The 21,349-nt window shown below is 53.5% G+C and overlaps 8 protein-coding genes across 8 annotated transcripts; 4 read left to right on the forward strand and 4 right to left on the reverse strand.

Annotated features, from left to right (window-relative positions):
- Positions 1-610: 610 nt before the first annotated feature.
- Positions 611-3,441, reverse strand: P884DRAFT_280459 (cytochrome P450; the record flags this gene model as incomplete). The annotated part of the gene is made up of 7 exons (XM_069443440.1): positions 611-690; positions 1,480-1,868; positions 2,018-2,140; positions 2,243-2,478; positions 2,538-2,581; positions 2,914-3,094; positions 3,241-3,441. The coding sequence occupies 7 exons, from the start codon at positions 3,439-3,441 to the stop codon at positions 611-613; spliced, it is 1,254 nt and encodes a 417-aa protein (XP_069294249.1).
- Positions 3,442-5,665: 2,224 nt separating this feature from the next.
- P884DRAFT_209869 (uncharacterized protein) lies at positions 5,666-6,823 on the forward strand (the record flags this gene model as incomplete). Its single annotated transcript, XM_069438963.1, has 2 exons — positions 5,666-6,709; positions 6,764-6,823. 2 exons carry the CDS (start codon positions 5,666-5,668, stop codon positions 6,821-6,823), a joined length of 1,104 nt encoding a protein of 367 aa, XP_069294250.1.
- A 1,909-nt stretch (positions 6,824-8,732) lies between these two features.
- P884DRAFT_159421 (uncharacterized protein) lies at positions 8,733-9,388 on the reverse strand (the record flags this gene model as incomplete). The annotated part of the gene is made up of 2 exons (XM_069437262.1): positions 8,733-8,961; positions 9,066-9,388. Coding segments are annotated over 2 exons (552 nt in total), but the record flags the coding sequence as incomplete, so codon positions are not given.
- Positions 9,389-9,873: 485 nt separating this feature from the next.
- On the forward strand, positions 9,874-10,753 carry P884DRAFT_209896 (uncharacterized protein; the record flags this gene model as incomplete). Its single annotated transcript, XM_069438965.1, has 2 exons — positions 9,874-10,029; positions 10,091-10,753. The coding sequence occupies 2 exons, from the start codon at positions 9,874-9,876 to the stop codon at positions 10,751-10,753; spliced, it is 819 nt and encodes a 272-aa protein (XP_069294252.1).
- Positions 10,754-12,129: 1,376 nt separating this feature from the next.
- P884DRAFT_332320 (uncharacterized protein) lies at positions 12,130-13,151 on the reverse strand. Its single transcript, XM_069445778.1, has 2 exons — positions 12,780-13,151; positions 12,130-12,559 (listed from the first exon to the last, which is right to left on the reverse strand). The coding sequence occupies exons 1-2, from the start codon at positions 12,992-12,994 to the stop codon at positions 12,289-12,291; spliced, it is 486 nt and encodes a 161-aa protein (XP_069294253.1). The 5' UTR covers positions 12,995-13,151; the 3' UTR covers positions 12,130-12,288.
- Positions 13,152-13,463: 312 nt separating this feature from the next.
- On the forward strand, positions 13,464-14,060 carry P884DRAFT_272670 (Mss4-like protein; the record flags this gene model as incomplete). Its single annotated transcript, XM_069442542.1, has 2 exons — positions 13,464-13,625; positions 13,758-14,060. The coding sequence occupies 2 exons, from the start codon at positions 13,464-13,466 to the stop codon at positions 14,058-14,060; spliced, it is 465 nt and encodes a 154-aa protein (XP_069294254.1).
- Positions 14,061-17,317: 3,257 nt separating this feature from the next.
- P884DRAFT_332322 (major facilitator superfamily domain-containing protein) lies at positions 17,318-19,524 on the reverse strand (the record flags this gene model as incomplete). Its single annotated transcript, XM_069445779.1, has 7 exons — positions 19,335-19,524; positions 19,175-19,255; positions 19,016-19,068; positions 18,675-18,932; positions 17,923-18,581; positions 17,698-17,856; positions 17,318-17,622 (listed from the first exon to the last, which is right to left on the reverse strand). The coding sequence occupies exons 1-7, from the start codon at positions 19,482-19,484 to the stop codon at positions 17,318-17,320; spliced, it is 1,665 nt and encodes a 554-aa protein (XP_069294255.1). The 5' UTR covers positions 19,485-19,524.
- A 555-nt stretch (positions 19,525-20,079) lies between these two features.
- P884DRAFT_302857 (uncharacterized protein) lies at positions 20,080-21,175 on the forward strand (the record flags this gene model as incomplete). Its single annotated transcript, XM_069444979.1, has 2 exons — positions 20,080-20,118; positions 20,387-21,175. 2 exons carry the CDS (start codon positions 20,080-20,082, stop codon positions 21,173-21,175), a joined length of 828 nt encoding a protein of 275 aa, XP_069294256.1.
- Between the last annotated feature and the right edge of the window lie 174 nt (positions 21,176-21,349).

The raw sequence follows: 21,349 nt of genomic DNA on the forward strand, positions 1-21,349 counted from the left end.
GTATAGGTTTGGCAAGGCTGGGAATACCGGCTTTTCCAGGGAGAGCCCGGTTTCCAAGAGTCCTTTTGAATCTCTGGTGAGCTCAATCTGTCGCAGCCACTGCAGACGCATTGCCTAAGTCCCTAGACGGAACCGCTGTTCATGATGGCACCCCAGCCCCTGAGGCTTAGTATCACAACTGTGACTTCAATGAAGCTCCATCCTCTTCTGCGAAGCGTTTTCACCGAAAGAGACGTTGGTGTTGGCTGCAGTTCGAGACGGAGGCCCTTGACGCCAGTCAGCTGTCCCCTACGCTACCCTCGCTGCGCCCAGCCGATCATCGAGAGGATCTTCGTGAACAGAGGAATGTAAAAGTATTCGCTACTTTGAACTCCCCGCTCGAGCAGGGGCGTGACAGGTTGGGCTACGAATAAAGTTAACTATTTCATATTGAACGTGTACGGAGTATATAGGTACCTGATGTACAGTGCATACGGAGTACATACAGTACATCTGTACAGAGATGCTACGTAGGTATACACACACTGCCAAGAACCTCGTGGCGGAGAACCATCTAATGGTTACCAGGTGGAAGGCATCATGGCCTTCTTGAACAACCGGCCGTATACCTCTAACGGCGGACGCATACACTGGCGGCAGCTGAACACCGATCATCAAGTCGGTTTCGCACCCAACGCCGGAGTATCATTACTACCTTACCTATCCAAGTACCTAACCAATGATGATCCGCCGGACCGAACTCACTCGAGAGGAGGGTCTAAGATCGAGTCAAATCAAACTCCTACACAGCAATGACGTGGCAGCCACACTTTGCCAGCGTTGCTACACATTAAGAAGCGGGGAGCTGGGAAGGGATCGGCGCGACCGAAAGCAAATTTAGTTGCTCCGCGAGAGTTTAGGTTCTCCGTCACCGCTCTGATTTCTACCGTGCTGCTTAGGTAGCAAATGAGCAGACAGTCGTGTGGCTTGCCTGCTGATAACATTTCACATCTCACTAACGCACTTCATCACATGTTATACTAATTATACGAAGGACTTATTAATCCCATCACCAAAGCATCTCGCCGTGGTCGACCTTTTCTTGTTCGGGTTCGGACTTAAACAGGTATTCCCAAAGAAGAAGATGGCGTTTCCGTGGCTAATTACCTCCGCTCAACCTTGACCCAGAAATCACGCACCACCCAAACCCCGTTATTATAGATTCTTGGAGGATCGAGCGGGTTGGCCAGCGACCAGTTGTATCGTCTCACCAGCTACGCCACGCGGGTCAGCAGTCATTCTCCTGCCGATCAGTCAACGCGTACAGAATACCCGAATGTACACAGATGACCGTCAACGGCAGAGCAGTGATGGGAGGAGTGATTGAAGAAGAGGTGGCGGAGGCGGAATAGGAAAAAGACGTGGAAATGAAGGAGAGAGACCGAGAGGATGATAGGAGGAGAAAAGAAAGAAAAAAAGAATAATGAAGACTCACCTCACCAATAACTTTTTCCGCCTCCATGAGCGCGATGGCGCGCCCGGCCTGCCACTGCTGGTTGCCCGTGGCCACGAGGGTGCCCCCCGGCAGCGCCCGCCCGCACCGCGTGTCCCCGCCCCGGGCCACCTCCTTGTAGAGCGGGGGCGCGCAGAGGGGCGGGAAGAGCCGGAGCACATCGCGGATCACGGCCTGCAGGTAGGGGAGGGCGCGCGCCTGGGCGTCGCGGAGGAGGGGGACGGAAGACGCGGCCATTGGGCCGCTATCGGAAGCGGCGGAGGCGGCGGTAACGGCGTCGAGCTCGGATTGCAGGCGCGCGTAGGCGGCCGGGTGGGTGAGCAGCAGGAAGAAGGTGGTATGCAGTAGGGACGAGATCGTGTTGGTGCCGGAAAAGCTGTACCCGCGTGCCGTGATTATTAGAGCAGGCAAGATTACATAGTAAGATTCCAGTGCGACGTGGATTAAATAATTGGAGGGAGGTTGAGGAAGTGGTGTATGATCATGTATTAGGGAGGGGCGGGGTAATTAGCTGAGACGTATAACTGGAAACCAACTTCTTGGACGAGCTCTTCGCCTTGTAGGCCATGGTACAAAAATGACTGCAGTATGTCACGCTTGGGATCGGCGTTGAGTCTCGAGCATTTTGCGACGATCTTCTTCGCGTTGCTGTTGTTTTCCGAAAAGTAACAACAGTTGAGACTCAGGATTGGTACTTCAATGATGACCTGGAAACTAACAGGCCATGATCGATGGCCTGGGGCGTGCCACTCACCCGACGATGGCCCCAAAACCGGTCTCCGATCCGTCGTTGGGAGCAGGTAGTAGAACGACCACTTTCGGATCGTCTTCCAAAATGTGACGGAGTCTCCTATCGTCAACGTTAGAGGCACCGCGGCGTCATTGACAGCCAGCACGCCTTTAACATCTCGATCCTGTTTGAGGAACCCGAGAGGATCGCTCCAGGCAACCTCGCCGATGGCGTCGAGGACGTAGAAATGTGTCTTCTGCTCACTTTGTCAGGGGTCGAAATATACCTTATCTCAATGAGGTCTATCCACGCCACGAGTGCTCTGTCGGTACCCTCCTCGAACTGCGCAACTCCGGTCCCTAAATACTAACTGTTACAGTATACAGCTGTCAGTGGGTCAGATCTGACTGACCCACCAACAGGGATGATGAGCCAGGGGTCAACATGTATTTAGACAGCCCTCCAAGTGCCAGATGCACTTGGAAGAATCAACGCATATTATCACCACTTCTGCAGACCGTACCAGTTGGTCCAGGAGTGCCGCCTACGGCGCGAATACCGCTGTGGTGTCGTATCTTGCAGCCTGTCCGAGCTGTAGTCATTTGCAGCCATCGAGCTGTAGCACTAACATTGCGAAAGAGGGTAGTTAGAATTTCTTGACCCTGATCTTGCTATCTAACTAGCTAAAGACGAATCACTCTTACGCCTGGTGTAATGTATTTTTTTCGTTCCTTGTGGAGCACCGGGTCTATAATGATAAAAACATTATCGTCGTGGCGAGAGACGCGGGCAATGGTGTACCACCCTGACTTTCTGTAGTCCGATCGGACACTTGAAATCCGGTAGATGGTGTCTGCATCAGTACAGAGGACCTTGTTGGCTGCGATCCGGATCAGGGGGCCTACAGGGGCTGTTAGTTTTCTAAAAGAGATGACCATCAAGGTAATGCCTAAACCGTACGTAATTAGATGGGTTGGGGGGGATGGTGTAAGCGAATAACTTACCAGTATTGCTCCACCAGGGCAGAAACGTCCTGGAAAAAGGTTGCTTTCAGATATCGCCTGGTCAACCACAGAGAGGTCCATCCAGCAAGAGTCGGGCCGGGTATGTGGCGGGGGCGATACCACCTCCGGACGCGGTGGATGATATTTGCAAGTAGAAGAATGCCTAAGAGGTACCAGACGAGGCGTGGAGAGGGTGGAGAGATGAGACTCTCCATCCCGCTAAAAAAAAAAAGTAGTTATAACGGCCGTTCGGGTCTTGAGGCGAGATCGAGATCAGGAGCAGGTGGTGTTGCATCCCGAGATAGCGCATGAGACTAGCTGGGAACCACCAGATGGTAAGCGGGGATATATACTTAAACATACTGCAAGCATGAACTCATGGAGCTCACGAAGCGGAGAAGATGGTCGTTTGGGCCTCGTAGTAATTAGCCATCATGACCGAAAAGAAAGAAGTGATGGTGGGAGCAGCAACGGAGCTGCAGCAAGGTTCCTTTCGGCCGCTGGTATTTAGCCCCGGACTTCAGTGGGCCCCGGCCGACTCGGGCACCTTATTTTAGCTAAGGTTAGGTATGTACCTACAGGTACTCCGTAGTCTTCCGTTGAAACACCTGGGTAGCAGAACACAGATCCAACTTTACCGTCATTTCGCCACACCTAATTAACTCCCTCCTTCCACGAGTTGCGGTGAACATCGTAGTCTTCATCCAGCATGGTGACAGAGATGCAGCTACCGATGCTCGTTGAAGCAGAAGGATGCGTCAAGTCATCCGCGAGTTGGGATAGCCAGTATGTAAACTACCAAAGTAGGTATCCAATATGCCGGGGCTTGGCTGAGTTCTCTGCTCAGGCATCATGCCCGGTGATTGACGGGCATGAGGAGTCATAGAGGGAAGGGCCGCTGTATATACACATGTCACGGGTTGCAAGGAACCAAAAGGCGGTCGCCCTGGCTGGAGCAACCTCGCGGCAGACGATCTTTGGGTACTGGTGGTGAATACGCTCAACAACTGTTGATTGTTTATGTTCTGTAAGCCAGGTGCTCTTGCTTTCTCTTTTTTTCGTGACCTGAGAAAACATTCATGGCCATGTATGTTGTTACACCCACCTTAGGAATGAGAAGAAAATCCTAATGGGTATATCACAGTGACGTCGTCTGAACACAGTCTCAATCCTACCTAGACACGCTGCGTTGCCCATAGGTAATGTGTACGATGCCAGTTGAGGTAGGAAGGAGATGCCCCGAGTGGCCTTGGAGAATTTGTGGTGGCCCGGGGCTCTCCCCCCGCTCCCCCACACTGGGGCTGCAGCCATCCTCTAGGGTACAGGAGTCACCCCACTTCGGCCTCTTCGCGGCGAACCCCACAAAACCCGATCTAAAACAAATAACTATTAATCAAAAAGCGGAGCAAAAAACGTACAACATCCGGCATTCGCTGGTCGTCACCGACCCAACTACTACCCGGACCCTCACCAGCTTAACTAGGGCAGAGCGGACGGGATGCCGTGCTTTCTGGTGGGTATGGTCGTACGTGGCAGTCACTTGATTGGACTAGAATTATATTGTGCGGATGTTGAAATTGAGCATTTGGCTCTTTGGCTTTAATAAAGGCCCGGAGGATTCGTCACATATTAGAAGACAATGGGCACGGCACGAGATGAGCACTCCTATACTAGACTCCGCTAACTGACCTCACCAAATTCTACAACCTTGTCTTGACTGTTGGAATCGTGCATCTTAAACTATCTACAATGTTTAAGTGTTTTGACCAAAGCTTACAAGTCACCCATTGAGTAAGAAGGATTATGTGCTTGCTGATTCACGTTACGGCTGTTATTCTCCTTCAGACCTTCAGCGCTGGAGGTCGTTTTGGGGGATATATAGTCCTCAACCATACACCGTACGAACATAGGTACCTCTGCACCATCATTAACCTAAACATTCCATTCAATCTTGTGGCAGAGTACGTGGATGAGAATCCCATTTCTGTGGAGGAACTTGGTCGAGAGATGGGAGATGGGACGAGGGTGCTTTAGTGTTTGTCAGAACCTCGAGTCACCCGCCTTTGCCCGATTCACTCCAGTAGCAGGCACGTCTTATAGAACATTGTATCTAATTTCCCAGGAGAAGCTTCCATATTGCGCGTTTGATCCGAGCCAAATAATAACGTGACTCACGGGCTCAACTACAGTAGGCAAGCGAACAATAGTAGGTCGATGCAGAACAACAGCAAGGAGTATGTCCCTGGTATTCACTATCCAGCACATGCCACTTTAACATCGTTGAAGAGTGTCTCCCTAAACACCTCATCCTCTTTGCCTTTCTGTCATTGTACTCTCCAAAGAAGCTCATCTTCTCCAACCTTCGGTTTCCTTCTCCCAACTTGTTGCTCTCAACGCTGTGTCAGAGATTCAACTAACAGCAGGTCGGACATTATCAACATGGCCGACGAAGGCACATGGCCATGGAACTTGCCAGAGGTCACACCAGAACAGCTCCTCCAGGAGTACCACTCACATCGCGACAAACAACCGATCCTTTACAATGAGGCTATGGACAGGAGCTACTCTGCTGAGCAGCTTTCTCATAACTTCACTCGTGTGGTTGAAGGCGACATGATTCCGGTAACCAACCACACGGCCCAGCAGCTCGCAAAGAGATGTGCTGACTTGTACGACAAATTTGTGGCCTCCAGCGGACACCACCACAAATGCGAGGACACCGAGGAGGGCCCGGCGATGAACAACAACAACGCGGACGCTGAAGCAACGACCAGCAATGATGACGAAAACATTGACAGCGACATAGCCAGTTCTCAAATCATCCACATTACCGCATCCGACTTTATCGAGTTCACAACCCTCTTCCACAACCTCTCGTGCCTCAATCAAGCCAGCCACGCCGGCCACAGCTGCCCCAACGGACACCACGGCCAGCGCCAGCTCCACACGCAACATGACATAATAGCCCCTTCCTCCCGAGATACAAACTTACCGTTTTTCCACGACGAGACCTTCCCGGAGGAGGCCTACCAGACAAGATCCCCGCTTGCTCAGGACGAACCCGCCGCCCCGCTGTACAACAAGGACCTTCTCCGTGCCCAACAGCCAGCGGCGGTAGCAGCAGCAGCAGAGGTGCAGAAGCAAGTAATCGAGCACGGCGGCCTTCAGCACCAGCAGCGCCAGCAGCGCCAGCAGCGCCAGCACCAGCAGCCATCACCCAGTCATATCATGGCCACCGATACCACGACCTCAACCACGGCGGTAGCGGCGGCTCTGGAGGCGGTCCTGGCGCGGGTGCGCGCCATCCGCCGGGCGCTCGAGGGTGGCAGCGCGGCGGCCGCCAGGGAGGGGTTGCGATGGCTGGAGGGGGAGGTGGAGCGGATGCTGGAGGGCTGCGCCGCCCGCGGCGGGGACGGGACGAACTGCGAGGACGAGAATAATGGGAGCGGCGGCCACCTTGACCCTCGTGCTCGTGTCGCGGGGGTTGTTGGCGCGGATGGGGAGGTTCAGGCGTCGTCGGCGCCGGTGCCGGTGCAGCAGCGGGACGATGCCGAGCTCGAGCTGGACGCGTGGCTCGACTTGAGCAGGTTCTCCTGAGCGCGCGCGCTTTGAGTGACTGCTAATTGCCTAGCCTGTCTGGCTTGTGGAAGCGATGGAGCGACGTGGGCCAATCATTGGGGAACCGATGCTGATAGATCGCGGATCAGAGGATAAGCGTCTGCCGTCCGCTAATGAAAGGGGTTAGGGGAGAAGAGCGAGATTGGGGTTTACGCACACTGGTCAGCTAATTCTATTGGTATTATCGTATACCAGTCCTTTGCTCTACCTATAATAGACATGTTTCTCTTTTCTCGAAGCTGTTTCGAAGTTTTCAAAGCCTGCATCTGCGAGGCTATTAGTAATACCTGAACCATCCTTAATTATACCCTATATTAAAGCAAGCTCCAGTCTACTGTTCTCGCCACTCAGACCCGCATCGCACGTCAGTCAAAACTCTGAGCGGAGCTTTGTGGAGACTTGGGAAGATCGACCAACACACGAGCAAAATGCCACTCTCTGAGCCTCTACAGCACATCATTGATGCCTTCCAAAAATTCCTTTCGCATTCCAAGACCTCGAACAAGGTAGATGGAATCAGTTCGATACTTTTATATGAGTTCCCTGTTTGTATACAAGTTCGCCTCCTTATATATGACAATAGGGCCAAACATTGGGCATACAAATACCCGACTATACATCTGACCGTGAAATTCATCTTGTTGTCCCTTTGTACCATCCCTTGGATTCTCAACCACGATTATAGATCCAATACCTTGCCGGCAAATTCGACAGATGGCTCATCCGGCGCATGCGCCGCAAAACGGATGCGAATTCAGCGATGTTAGGGTTATCAGCGCTGGCCTCATTTGAACAACTTCAAGGAAACAACCCGAACCTGCACCCTCGCGTATCTGCATGGGGTCGCCTTCATCACTTTGCAGAGCTCCTGCAGTTTGGGGAAGATGTGCAGGGCCAGTTAGGTACCTACCATCAAATGGCTTATGCTCTTTGGTGTTCGATGAACCGGGTGGGCTTCGGTTTCATTCATCCTGATTTCACAAGCTTTTGGGTTTCCAAGAGCGAACCAGAGTGTGGTCGGTGACTGCTACAGCTGGAGATCGAATATTGGAGGGCAAGGGTTGTCAAGGGGAAGCGCCACCGAAAGATATGGCCACAGTTTCATGGTTCTCTTCAGATCCTCAGCGGAGAGTCCAAGTGTGAAGGCCGCTGCGGATATACGTTCGCTGACGTTGTCGCCCTCGCATTTTTCTTGAGGCGGCGGCGGACTTGGGCGGTTTGAGCGCCGCGCCGCCGCCGCCCAGAGGCCGGAGGTGTCCGCAACCTGGTCGAGGAGTGCGGCTGCATAATTGACTAGCAATGGTTTGCCTGCTCAGCTGAGCTGGCAGATTCAGACGAAGAGCTAGCCCCCGGGGGTAATGCGACTGAGACAACCATCGGGTGCAGGTGAAGTGTGGAAAGGCGACGGGAGCAAGGGTTCTCGCTGAATGGAATGGAGACAAGGAGGGGTGGCCCCGCCGGGCTCGGAGCCTGGCGTTCGGAAGAACCCTTGCTCAGTTATAATAGCCCACGAGCGCGACCTGAATATTTACACCGATTTCCCTCGTTCTCAACCTTACGAGTGACTGCTCGTAAGTACTGCAGCAGAGTCAGGCATGTATAAAAACCATAAAAAAAGCGCTCATTAAAGACCGTTGACCAGGAATCAGCTTGACCAGGAATCAACTCTTGGTCCGGTGTGGCCAGTCGTGAATGCTCACTGCCAGAAAGCTTCGGTTTCCCACACCGCATCTTCAGCCATTGCGTGACTCCAAAACAAACCTCCAGTGGCGCCATCGACGACCCGAACATAATCCTCAGGATGATTGGTAGAAGACTGGCCGTTGACCTTCCAGATCGGACGCCCGGTGAAAAACTCTCGCCCATGCTCTTTTAAGCTGCCAACACTGAGAGGCTTGGCCGCAACGACGGCCTGGCACCTGCGGAATCCCTGGACCATGAGTCTGTAGAGTGCGTACCGTAAGGTGCACGTAGAACCTTCGACGGGGATGACCCAGCAGTCGATTGGGCAGTCTGCGTTCCTGATATGATCGGGCTTACGGGCCCGAAACTGGAGCACCAACAAATATCGGCCGTCCCAGCAGAAGACTTGGGGACATTGATACTTGTCAGCATACCTGGTCGACTCGACAGTTAGAGTTGATCTGATGCAAGACCCTAGCCAAATACAAGACTGCACTCGAGTCAATCAACACCAGGTAGGTACACAAACGTCACTCACCCGCGGAGCTCACGCGCTAGTTTCTGTTGTGTATCGCGCAAGCTGTTAGCCTGCCAATCCTCCTCGTTGATCAGGTTTCTCTTCATTTCGCCGATTACCACGGGATATCGCTGGTTGCCGATATACACGCCATAGGTCGAGTCCACATTTTCCGAGATAGTGATCTCGCTCAGGGGCTTGGTGTGGCAGGTCTGAACGATGGCGGGATATCTGGCCCACGCCGCCATCACGATGTCGGAGATTTCTGTATGCCACCAATGTTCCACGTCAGACTCCGTCTCGAGCCTCCAGTACCGCTCGTTTGGTGGACGGGCAGGCTCGGAGTCTTCAGACTTCGAAATTCAGGATTTCAGGGTTACAAGTCGAGGGTGGACTGTTCCTCAGTTCCTGTGGATTTGCCGACTCGCGGAGTGAGACTGTGAGAGGAAGGACCACAAACGGGAGTGTGAGACAGAGCGAGGGAAAAGAAAAAAGACTGAGAGCGCGTGTTACGGTTTACCCCGCCCGTTGCGCGAGTTATTTCATCTTGCCCAACAACACTCGCAGTCTCGCAGGCAGCAGCTAGCTCACAGCCCAACGGGTGCAGGCAGGCAGCAACGCCCGGTTGCGTAGTGTCTCAGCCCTCCTCCCCTGCAGGCTGCGGCAGGCACGTTGCGCGTGACAATCACGTGCAGTCAGCGAAATCGAACAAGACAAGACGACGTAAAATGTGCTTGACTGACCGCAATCTACTGCAACGACTTGAAGCCTAAAGCCAGACCCCATCCAGCTCCATACCCAAACATCACACACCAACCAGTCTTGCACAATGGAGGCCGAAGACGACGTTCTTGTCGACCATGTACCAGCTCGCAATTCCGAGATTCAGCTCCCTAAGTACCGACGTCGTGGGGAGCCAGAACGTTACCGGCTTTCAGCAGCTCGACTTGCCATGGCCCCACGCGAGCCGCCGACAAAACTCATTGTAAGTGTCGCGTTGCGGGATTCCCCGTCGACCCGTGCTAATAGGACACCACGGGGGCAAGCACTTCTGGTTCCGCACCCGTTACATCTCTGCGCATGCTTCTCAGATTTCCGACTTGCATCCCCATATCCTGGGACTCCAGATCTGCCCGTCGACGATAGCTAGCTTCTTCATATCCGCTACCCGGCTCCTCCCCGCTTTTGCTCAGTCTTGGGTCCAAGCTGTCTTTCCGGAGTGGTTCCTTCCTGACTGTGCTGTACTGAAGACACAGAAACCGGGCGAAGACCAAGAAATCATGGAGGAATATTTTTTCACCGAAGTCAAGGCGTATCAACGGCTCAACCCCCTACAGGGCGCCATCATCCCTAAGTTTTACGGCCTTCTACGCTACAACGGAACAAGGGCTATACTTCTCGAGTATTTGGGGGGCATCTCGCTGTCCGCGCCCGAGGGCGCAACTATGACCTTGGAGGAGCTGTCAAGTTTGCTGCAGCTATGCTACCGAGCACTCCACGCCTTTGGCGTGCATCAAGATGACGCCAACTTGTCAAACTTTCAACTTGTGGATGGCAAAATAAAGGTACTGGATCTTGAGAGCGCTGTGTTTCATTACTCCGCGGATCAAAGGGCAACTTTCCTGGCGTCGAGTGTTCGCCACCTAGCCAAGCATTATCTGTCGATGCAGGCATATTATCGGGATCAGGGTTCTCTGGAAGCAGCTTAATCCCTAGACGGTGAAGGTCTCTGACAAAGGAGGGTGACAAAGAGTATGGTGACGAGGGAGAGACGAGGAGGGAGAGAGGGAAGGGCCGGGGGGAAGGAGAGGGAGAGGAGAGCGGGAAAGGGGAGAACTGGCCAATGCGTTGAAGCGCCTCACACGCTGTGGCACACGTGTGGCTAATGCTTTACAAGCTCTATAGCTTCTGACATTGGTAGATGTGGAAAGTTCGTGCGCTGGCGCCTGACGAAATCCCCTCACGGCCCATCTATAGCGGGGCATCGTTTTCGTGAGAAGCCGATAGCTTGTCAGGTGACAACGGTCCGATTCGGAGATGGCTCGAGAAACGTACGTTAGAGCTTGAGATTTGTAGAGTGCGGACGGGTTCTGAGGTTCGGCATAAAGAGGTGAGGTTTAAAGTCAAGACTCACACGCTCTCCGAAGTCTTAGAGAGGTTATGGAGGGGCAAAACGAATAGGGCCGTACTGCAGGCTGTAAGTATATGTATTAGCGCACTCCTATCGGAAGCAAAGCCAAAGCGCACTTTTGGAATGCTCCGCTACCAGCAACAACACTGCCTTTGCATGGGGTCATGTCTTTCCCAGACCGGACAATCTCGACGCCACTCCTTTCAAACCCTGCACTCACGATCGATCGGTCCACTCGGTCGTCCAAATTAGGAGAGCCCCCTGCAAAGGCTGCTGCGATGAACCGGTCACGGCATGTGGCATTTCCGGGGAAGCAGGGGCCATTGATCATTGTCCGATTGGGGGACTGAGGGTATAGAAGCATCAGAGAGGCCAACGGGTCGGGTCGAGGTCGGGTCGTTTACCGGCAACTTCTGAAGATCAAAGCAGCCTCTTCTTTCCTTCGCGAGCTCATCCTGGCTGCCGGGGGGTCTACGTAAAGCTCTCGAGCTCCCTTACTGTAGGTCCCCATCGTTAGCGGCGGCCCTATATCCGCCAACTTCAGAGTTGCCTCAACAAGCCCTCCCATGGCCGTGCGCTTTCGCCCTTCGTGTGTGCGCCGTGGCATACGAAGGGTCGCCCATGGTTCAACGAGAAAAGTAATACCCCCGTAAAATGTCGCGGTACATTGCTCGCCAAATTGTTCTCCAAGACGATTCTTCTTCAGTACCGTGCGGCCACACGCCACCTGTGCCGCGGCTCGCCCCACCCACACGTCTGCACCACCCGCCAGGAGTTCCACGAGCAGCAATGCAAGATCCCAAATCCCGGCCCAGCACCTGTATGTGCCGGGCGGGAGACAAGGCAATAGGGAGACACAGAAGTTGCAGGCGACGAAAATTAGTAGTAATTAGTAGACTTCGTCTTTGATTCCCGCGGACTGGGTTGGAGGATCACGAAGGATTAGTGTATAGTGTATTATTGAGAGCTCCTTGTATTCTTGCAAGGTGGTGCCATGCCCCGGCAGTTCAAGCATAAATCGGCCCCTGATCGTGTTTGACTATTGAACCCGCTGAGACAGACCTGCGGTTGTGCGAAATCAATCGAGTTGGTTTCGAAACCGGTGTGTTTTTTTTACTTGGAGGCAATGCCCTGGCGAGCCTGCTCGCCGCCAAAGACCTTCTCGAGGTGGTCCAGGTCGAGGAAGGCCTTGGCCTCGACGATCTTGCCGTTCTTGTCCCAGCGGCAGTGCCACGAGTAGTGCTGGTTATAGGGCACGCCGCCCTTGGTCTTGACCCCCACCGTCTTCATCTCGATCACGCTCCATCCGGTCGTCGGGTCCACGATAATCTCGCCCGTCTCGAGCTTGTAGCCGGGTTCCTCCAGGAGGAGGTTGATCTTCGCCCTGTGCAGATCCGGACCCGTCAGTATTTTTTTTCCTTATCTTTCTTTCTCCTTTCTCTTTCTCTCTTTTCGCTGTGGAGAAGTATTAAGCGAATAATGGAGGTGTGTGTGCCCGTGGAGATGGTGAGAGGTGTGTGTGCGTGAAAAGATGGGGGGTGAGAGTATGAGGTAGTGATGAAGGGAGGAGTGATGGGGGGGAAATCGGGAATATGGAAACCCACCAGGTAGCGTCATAGTAGTCCTTCTTGGTGTACCAGTGACCGCTGAAGCGGCTCTGGCCGGTCACCTGCCAGTCGACGTTGTCGTCGACGTAGTCGAAGTACCTGACAGTGCCCTCGGGAGGGTAGTAGAAGAGCCGGAAAACGTCGTAAATGTACTGGCGGTCGGGGAACTGGCCGTTGAGGCGCTTCGGGTCGGGACCAGCGGGGACAACCATGTTTGCTCGTTAAAGGTATTGGGGAGGCGCCGGAGTAATTTTCACGGAGGAAGCTTTTCGGTACACCGTTTGTTGCTGTTGATGCTTGCTTTCGTTTCGTGTCATCGTAAACTGCAGGCCCCTCTTATACGCACAACCCGCAAGGAAGTTGAGAACCAGATCGGTTTACGGAATTACTGCAAGCGGCCTTATCTCGCGGCGGACTCCGCTCCACCGACGCAGGTCCCGAGTCGTTCGGTACGGAGCCGCGTGCAGACCCGAGTACATGGTCCGAGTTAACCCCGCATCGCCGGTCGTACGATTGCCAATAGGGGCAGCGCGGCCCCGTCAAAGATCTAGATTCAATACTCCCGCGCGGCATCGTCACTTGAGAACCTCTCTGGCCATTCCAAGAACCTTCAACTCCGCAACCATCCAATCCAGGACAACATCACGCCACACCAGGACCCCGAGAAGGCACATCGTCAGCATGACCGCCCCGGAGACGACAACTGTCCGTGGCTCTTGCCTTTGCGGCAAGATCCAGTTTGAGATGAACCTTGCCAAGGAGAACAACTGCCTGTGTTTCTGCAACAGCTGCCGCAAGATCACTGGCAGCGTTGGCATGGCCAACAGCTGGTGCAAGCATGAGGTTAGTACTAGCTGACTTACAAAAGTTTCATCTTTTCTTTCCTCTCACTTTTTTTGTATGGTAATTTTTTTTTCCCCATTCGTTTCATGTGGTTGAGTCTGACATGAGTTAAACAAACCCGTTTCAAACCAGGACCTCAAATTCCTCACCCCTCCATCGCTCATGTCTGTCTACGAGGACAAGAGCCCCGACTCGGGCGGCACCATCCACCGCGGCTTCTGCGACACTTGCGGGAGCACCATGATCTCGGAGAACCGCAAGCTCTTCCCTGGCCACTGGATCGTACCGGTCGGCGCTCTTGAGTTCGACCCGCTGACCACCGGCTGGCGGCCCGGCCAAGAGTTCTACTGCAAGCGCAAGATGCCCTGGTTCCAGACCCCGGACGATACTGTCAAGTACCACGAGCTGTTCCCAAGAGACAAAGGCAATGCATAAATTCTTTTTGCCAACTTTCCACTTGGCCGTGTATCTAGGAGTTCGTCAAGCATCATGTTTGAGCTCGTCACAGGAAGGTTTCAAAAACCAAGATAGCATAACCAAAAATGAGGAGTTGAAGTTTACAGGTTCTGACCGCCGAATTTGGCAGGGCAGTGCCGCCATTTTCGGGTGCCTCGACAGTACGGGGCGCTTGTCACAGCCAGGTACTTGGTCCCTCACCATCCATGACGCCACCTTGCTTCACCCTCCAATGAGCGTCCCGGTCCTAGGCAGGTGGTTTCGAGAACATAGTCGTTGCCTCAGATCCGGGAAACCGTTTTCTTTAACCCAGCACTCATTTTTGGTTCCCTGGCAAGGCAGCGTAGCGACGTAACAAGACACAAAATGGCGACCCTTCCGCTCTTTGTCGTCCCTGGCTCATTAACCGTCGTCGTTAGAGTCGATCGCCTTGGACCCTTAACGCTACCGCTATACTAGCACGTCGCCTGCCGCGACCGCTCGCTAAAGACCAGCATTATAATACAGATTTTATCTGGCGCTTCACGTAGCCAGAAGCTACAAGGCGGGTTACGAAATGGCCAGAGGCCCTTATAGATAAATAGCGTATAGCTTACTGCAAGTAGCTAGAAGATACTTAGTTCCATATAACTGATGATATTAATGAAACTAATATTAATATCATTAGTATACCATAGAAATATAAGAGATAAATAAGTCGCCTCTCTCCTATTCTATCTATACTTTAGCTAATAGACTTCGAGATATTATAAATTTACTAGGTTAGGGAGAACCTAGTAAGATATGATCTAGAATATAATAAAGTAAACAATAGTAATAAGATTTCCTTAAATATTTAATATATCAAATATACTAGATTAAATTATAGGGCGTGTCCTAGGAGTATCTCTTTTAATATAAATAGCTATATACTAAGCTAGGGCCATCCTCCCTAGTATAGCTATATACCTCCTAAACTAAACCTCTATCTAATTAGATAGAGAGGAGCGATTGCTCGAGGTTATCTAGGGCATCCGAGTGTTCATGGTTGTGACAGGTACACTAACCCTTCTAGAGACAATAGTGATAGATACAAAGGTAATGGTAATGATGCCCCTCTAGGAAGACTTGTATAGAAAAAGCTAGCCAAACTTACAAACGAAAGAAGAACTATATCTTGGTTATATATAATATCCAAAGCAAACGAGTAATATATTATCCTTGTTACTGTTATAGTGCCCCTAGATAGGCGGCGCCTATATATACCTACTATATATAATTTAGCTCCCTAGAGCTAGAAAAACAAAACCATATTCCGTGGCCCTCTGGTCATACCAAGAGCTTCTTACCCTAGTCTAATAGAAGCCCTAGAGCCTAATATATATAGGGTTAAGCTCTTCGTTAAGAACGTTATATATACATTTATAGTATTTAGATAAATAAGCGAAGTTACTAGTATTACGCAGCTATAATTTAGGTTTGCTAGATAGAAGAGGCTATCGGTCGGGGAGGTAGGGTAGATTCGGTGATGGTGTTATAAACTCGGTCCCAGATGAGCATATTATCATGATCGTTGGCAAGGGCTGCTCTTAGCAGAGGTTTGATGCCGTCGAGGTCAAAGTTGTCCGTGTTGAGTAAGAGCTCAAGCCGTAGGAGATCACGTCGAAAAGTGCTACGACGAGTCGCGGCAGGCAGTAGGCAGGCAGCAGGGAGGTTTTACACTGCTAATAGAAAAACGAGTATAAGCTTCTGGAAGCCTGTATGATAGTCAGAAGAGCGTGCTATAATAAAGCTATATTGCCGCCCTTACCCTCTTGGCTAAGCTGCTCGAGCGCGTCGGGATTGTAGGGTAGGTATATGCCTTCGTAGATCAAGTTGAATGAATCGCGAAAAGCATCAAGACCTTTCCCAGTAGGATTGCTCTCGATAATCATTGACCGCGGTTAGCCTGCCATTGCGGACGGTCTGGGGTGGAAACAGAAGGAAGAGGCGCCCCCTTTGGGTATGCTTTGTCCGTAGCTGCTTGAGACCCTCTGAAGATGGCGGCTTGGAAATGCTGCGCTGAATTTGGCGGGCGCTTTGGGCTTTGGATTGGCGGTGGTATTTGATGGATGGATAAATTTGCCATAAGACGCATCCCGAGGTGACTCTGAAGCACTGCGCAAAGTGCTCAGTCACGCTCTCGCGGCCAGAAAGCCGACAGGAAGGCTGCGTCCTGGCTTCCGTGCTGCTCCCGCCCCCGACTTGACGTCTTCAACCCTCGACACCAAAGAATGCCTCCTGCTCCTGAGCTCCATCGCCAAGCTCCTAACAATACTTCTTCTACAAAAGATCCCTCTGCTCCTCAAGCTGCCCCTCAGTTCGCGCACGCATTAACTTAATCGACCGGAAAGTACGCTATAACCCTTGACCTAGCTTGACGGATCGATCTCCTGCCTAAGCTCAGCCCAGGCCGTTATTTTGCAATTATTTACTAACCACATGCCTCCCAGGGAAATAGAACGTCATGTCCGCGGGGAGTAGCAGGCTGATAGAACGCCTCCCATGTGGGAACGTGAGGAAATGCATCTACTCGGACCGGGACTACGAGGCCTGTCTTCGAGACCTTGAGCGCGAGTTTCGAGTCTACCAGAAACTGCCATAACACGATCGGTTATTGTAGCTCATCAGATACTGTCCTGAAGAAGTCCTCGTCCTCCAGTACATGCCCAGAGGCGGGCCCCATTTCTTGAACTTGGTTCATGGTTGAAAGGGGACCAAAAAATAAGAGGGGTGGGAAAACTGACGTTGGGGACTTAATCGGGAAAACAATTGGTGAATGCCTCATTGGTATTGCGTTGTTGCATGTCTTAAAGTCGGGTCCTAATTAGTAGGCAGAATTGTTGTTTAGGAGGCGGGGCGCAGGGAGTCTTCTAAAGAAAAACCAGAACCAAACGATTAAAGTTATCCTAGCCAGAGTCTATATAACAGTCTATCAGACTCTACCCAATCTGGTATCCAAACACTTTCGTGGCCAAAGAAAATTTCAGTCTAACAGCCCGTCCAAATATTAAATATATCTTTAACGTTCACACGATATTGGGTGCAGAGACGAAAGGAAGAAATGTAGCTACGCTATGTTTGCGGCGATATGCTTGTGCTGACGAGAGCCAGAGCCGCTGTGGCCGTACCCCTTTCATCAAATGGACGACAGAGCGATGCGCCGCAAGGACAGCAGCGCGGTCGATGATCTCGTATTATAGTACAAAGTCCCAAACCTACAGACCGCCGGCAGCCACAACGTTGGCTTTGCCGTTCCGGAAAAAGACGGCTGCCACCAGACTAGCCGCAGCCCCGGTGTAAACGATGATGAACGCCTTCCGCCACGACTCGACAATGATGTCCAGGATCAGGATCCGCATGGCGGGGGACAAGGTTTCGAGAAGGTTGTTCGATGCACCAGCAACGAGCTGCGTGAGCTCATGGCGGGGAAGGTCGATGGCTGCTTCGAGGTTGCGGACGGCCGTGTTGACGAAGACGGCACCGCTGATGGAGAGACCGAGAGTCATGCCTCCTAGCTGGGCTGTGGAGCGAGAGCGGTCAGCACAAAACCATGGAAGAGAGCCCGATGGAATAATGGAGGATATAGGATGCTTACAGATGAGCATCAAGGCAAGACCATTCCCAGCTTCGGCGGGCGGAACGGCAGACTGGATGACGGCAAAGGAAGACTGCGTGTAGGCGCCGGTGCTGCCGCCCAGGAACAGCTCGATAACGTAGAAGATGCCAACAGCGGTCTCGCGGTCGACATAGTGAGCTGTGGCCTCTGGTTAGCGCACTGGCACTCGTGAAACACCTTGATAGCTACAGGACGCCAGCTTACCCATGAGGGCAGAGGTGAGGAGGGCGATGGAGCTCCCGCCGATATAGAGCGGCTTGTACCATCCGTAGTTGGAGAGATACCAACCGCTAAGGGGCATGGCGGTGATGAGAACGCAGATGTACGGCAGCAGCCGGACGGCGGTGTAAATGGCCGAGTCGCCCCGGGTGAACTGGAAATAGAGCGGGATGTAGTAGACCGAGGTGTAGGCGACGGAAGCGACCGAGGCACAGGCGACAAACAGAAGCACTGGCATCCTCTGCCGAAGCAGGTGAGAGGGGAAGAGGCGCTTCTCCTTGTCGGTAAAGATGCAGAAAGTCTGCTGGACGCCGAAGGCGATCCAGAGGACGCCCGAGACGACGAAGAGCGCAATGCTGGGGCCGCTGCCCCAAGCCCAGTCGACGCCGCCGAAGTTGATGGCAATGACGAGGGTCACCATGGCGCCGACGCTGAGAACGATGCCCGGCCAGTCGAGCATGACAAGCTTTTGCCACTGCGTCTTGTCGGGCATGGCGGCGGTGGAGGGGATCGCCCAGAGGTAGGCGGGCAGGAGGATGGCACCAAAGAGCAAGTTGATGTAGAAGCCCCAGCGCCAGTCGTAGAGGGCGAAACCACCGCCGACGACGGGGCCGAGCACGGTGCCGAGACCCCAGACGAGGCCACTTTTGGTTTGTCCACATTAGCGCACGAAAAAGCGACGCTTGGGGGGGGGGGAGGGGGTAGGAGAAGGGGGTTTCCAGATAGGGACTTCATACGTGTAGCTGAGATACTGCGGACGCTCCTTGGTTGTGGTGTGCATCGACAGCAGCGCCAGCAGTCCGTAGTAGATGCCGTTGCCGCCGGCGCCGGCAAAGACACGGCCTACGATTTCAGCCTCCATCGTGGGGGCTGCGCCGCAAAGGGCAGATGCAGCCAGGAAAATGATGAACGAAACGATGTAGACCCATTTCGGATTGTAGATGGCGTAGAGCTTGCCCATCGGGAGGATGACAGCCAGACCACCAATCATGAAGCTGAATGAGACGCGTGTAAGTCAGCCTCCAGCCAATAGCATAACAAAGGACCACAAGCCTTTGCCTGCCGAGTAACCACCTACCCAACGGACAGCCATGGCAGTTTCTCGATGCCATCGAGATCATTGACGATGATCTGTAAGCGAAGGAAAATCAATCCGTCAGCCTCGGCGCTCGAGAAGACACCTCGAATGAAAAGAACAGGAGTTTGAACTGAATAGCCAGGGTTAGGGTATGCATACGGGAATAATGTTGGCGACCACGGTGTTATCGAGCGAGTAGACGAAGATGGCGGTCAGGGTGCTCACGACGAAGGCGAACCACTGCGAACCAAAAGAAAAGTGTCAGTGTCAATGCCAATGATCATCCAAGGGGTCTCAACGGTGGTCAGGGAGAACGCACGCGGAAGCCGGTCATCGCCCGCTTCTCTTCCGGTTCGGCTTCCGGAGATTTCGGATCGGCCGCATTAACCCCCTTCTCTAATAGGTCGGGACGATCCGCGACGTCGCTCGCATTGCTGGGTGTGGAGTTCTCGTTGCCGCTAGACTCCATGTTCGCCGCACTAGAACAATGGATCCGCGGGAGGGTGGGTAAGAAGTGAATCCGACTGCGAAAACGGAAAGCTGCGCGCAATCGAGAGTCTTTTGAGACGAGGGCAGCGATTTTGTGTATCGAGCTGCCCCCCGGGACAGCCACGGCCGTCCTAAAAAGGCCATCCCGCAGGCGAGCGAGGAAAAACTATTGGGATGACAAATTTCCTGCCAGCGGGAGAAAGATAATCCCACGACCAGATTTTTAATCACCGTAACAACCCTTTGTGTGACCAACGGACCAGCGCAACGATGAAACCAATCGGGGCAGCGCCGAGATCTTGGCGTACGTAGGAGATTTCCATGCCTGCGCCAACACAGCAGACAACGCCCAGTATTAATCGTCTGCATACAACTCGCTTTTCACCGGGGCCCGGTTGGCCGAGAAAGAGAACGGGAAAAAAACGAAGGAGAAACGCATCCAGATCCTGCAGATCACACAACAGCAAACGCCGAAACAGTCTAACTAACGCCTAAGCCCCGAAAAGCCGTTGATTAATTACAACGTGAATTACAGATACCTTCGTTTTCCGTCGTGTATCTTGTTTTTCAGGGACATGGGCCAGCAAACTCGTGTGGCCGTCGTGACGGGCACGGTGAGTTACGGCTTTCTAGGCTAATTATCTTAATTACACCTCCCACACAGGCCCCACCACATTCCCTTCTCGGGGCTTCACTTTCCCGCCACCCCTTGCCCCTTCACGCTCTCTAAGAGGAAATGAAAAGAAGAAAAAGAAAAATCGATATGATAATGAATGGAGAAAAAGAAGAGAGAAAAAGGGAATTCAAAAGGAGGCAAAAAAGGGGAGAAAGAAGAGAAGAAGATGAAAGAGAAGAAAGGTATCTAATAGACGGCGACTCCAGAATCGCGGCATTGGCCTCGCCATCCTGCGAACGCTCGCCTCAGGCTGGGCCGGCCCGCTCGTGGTCTATGCGGCGAGCCGCAGCGGGACGCTGCCCAGCGGCGTGTCGGCGCAGCCGCACGTCAAGGTGCTCCCGGCCAAGGTGTCGCTGCGAGACCCGGACTCGATCGAGGCGCTCGCGGCGCGCGTGGCCAAGGAGCAGGGCGCGGTGGACGTGCTCATCAACAACGCGGGCGTGTACCACTACCGCGAGGGCATCAGCGACGAGGAGCGGGCCGAGACGCTCGAGACCAACCACCGGGGCACGCTGCGCATGTGCCAGGCCTTCCTGCCCATGATGCGCAGGCCGGGCGGGCGCGTGGTCAACGTCTCGTCGCAGGCCGGGCGGCTGCGCTGGTTCGCGCCGCACCTGCGCCCGCGCTTCCTCGCCAAGGACCTGACCCTCGACGGGCTCGACTCGCTGGTGCGCGAGTACGACGCGGCGGCGGCCCGCGGCGACGAGGTCCGGCTCGGCTGGCCGGCCCACGCCTACTCGGTCAGCAAGGCGGCCCTCAACGCCTCCACCCGCATCCTGGCCAAGGAGCACCTGGGCGTGCTCATCAACAGCTGCTGCCCCGGCTGGGTGACGACGGACCTCGGCGCCCAGGCCGGCCCGCCGCCCAAGACCCCCGAGGAGGGCGCCCGCATCCCGCTGCACCTTGCTTTTGGAGACATTGGCGACGTGACCGGGCGTTACTGGGCCAACGATTCGACTGCAGACACTGGCGTTGGAAAGGTACAGCAGCCGTGAGATGAGTGAGGCTCGTCAAGGAAGGGGCAAAAGGGGGGGGGGGAGGGACAGGGGGGTACGTACACTGCCGTGTTACTCCGTACACTGGAAGGTGTGGGGAAGAAAGAAATGCCAGTGGAGAGGGAAGGGGAGGGTATTGCTGACTCAGATTCCCCCCGCATAACAAGATGCAGT

Source organism: Thermothelomyces heterothallicus, assembly GCF_042370625.1.
Source record: "Thermothelomyces heterothallicus CBS 202.75 unplaced genomic scaffold P884_scaffold_30, whole genome shotgun sequence".
Taxonomy (NCBI): domain Eukaryota; kingdom Fungi; phylum Ascomycota; class Sordariomycetes; order Sordariales; family Chaetomiaceae; genus Thermothelomyces; species Thermothelomyces heterothallicus.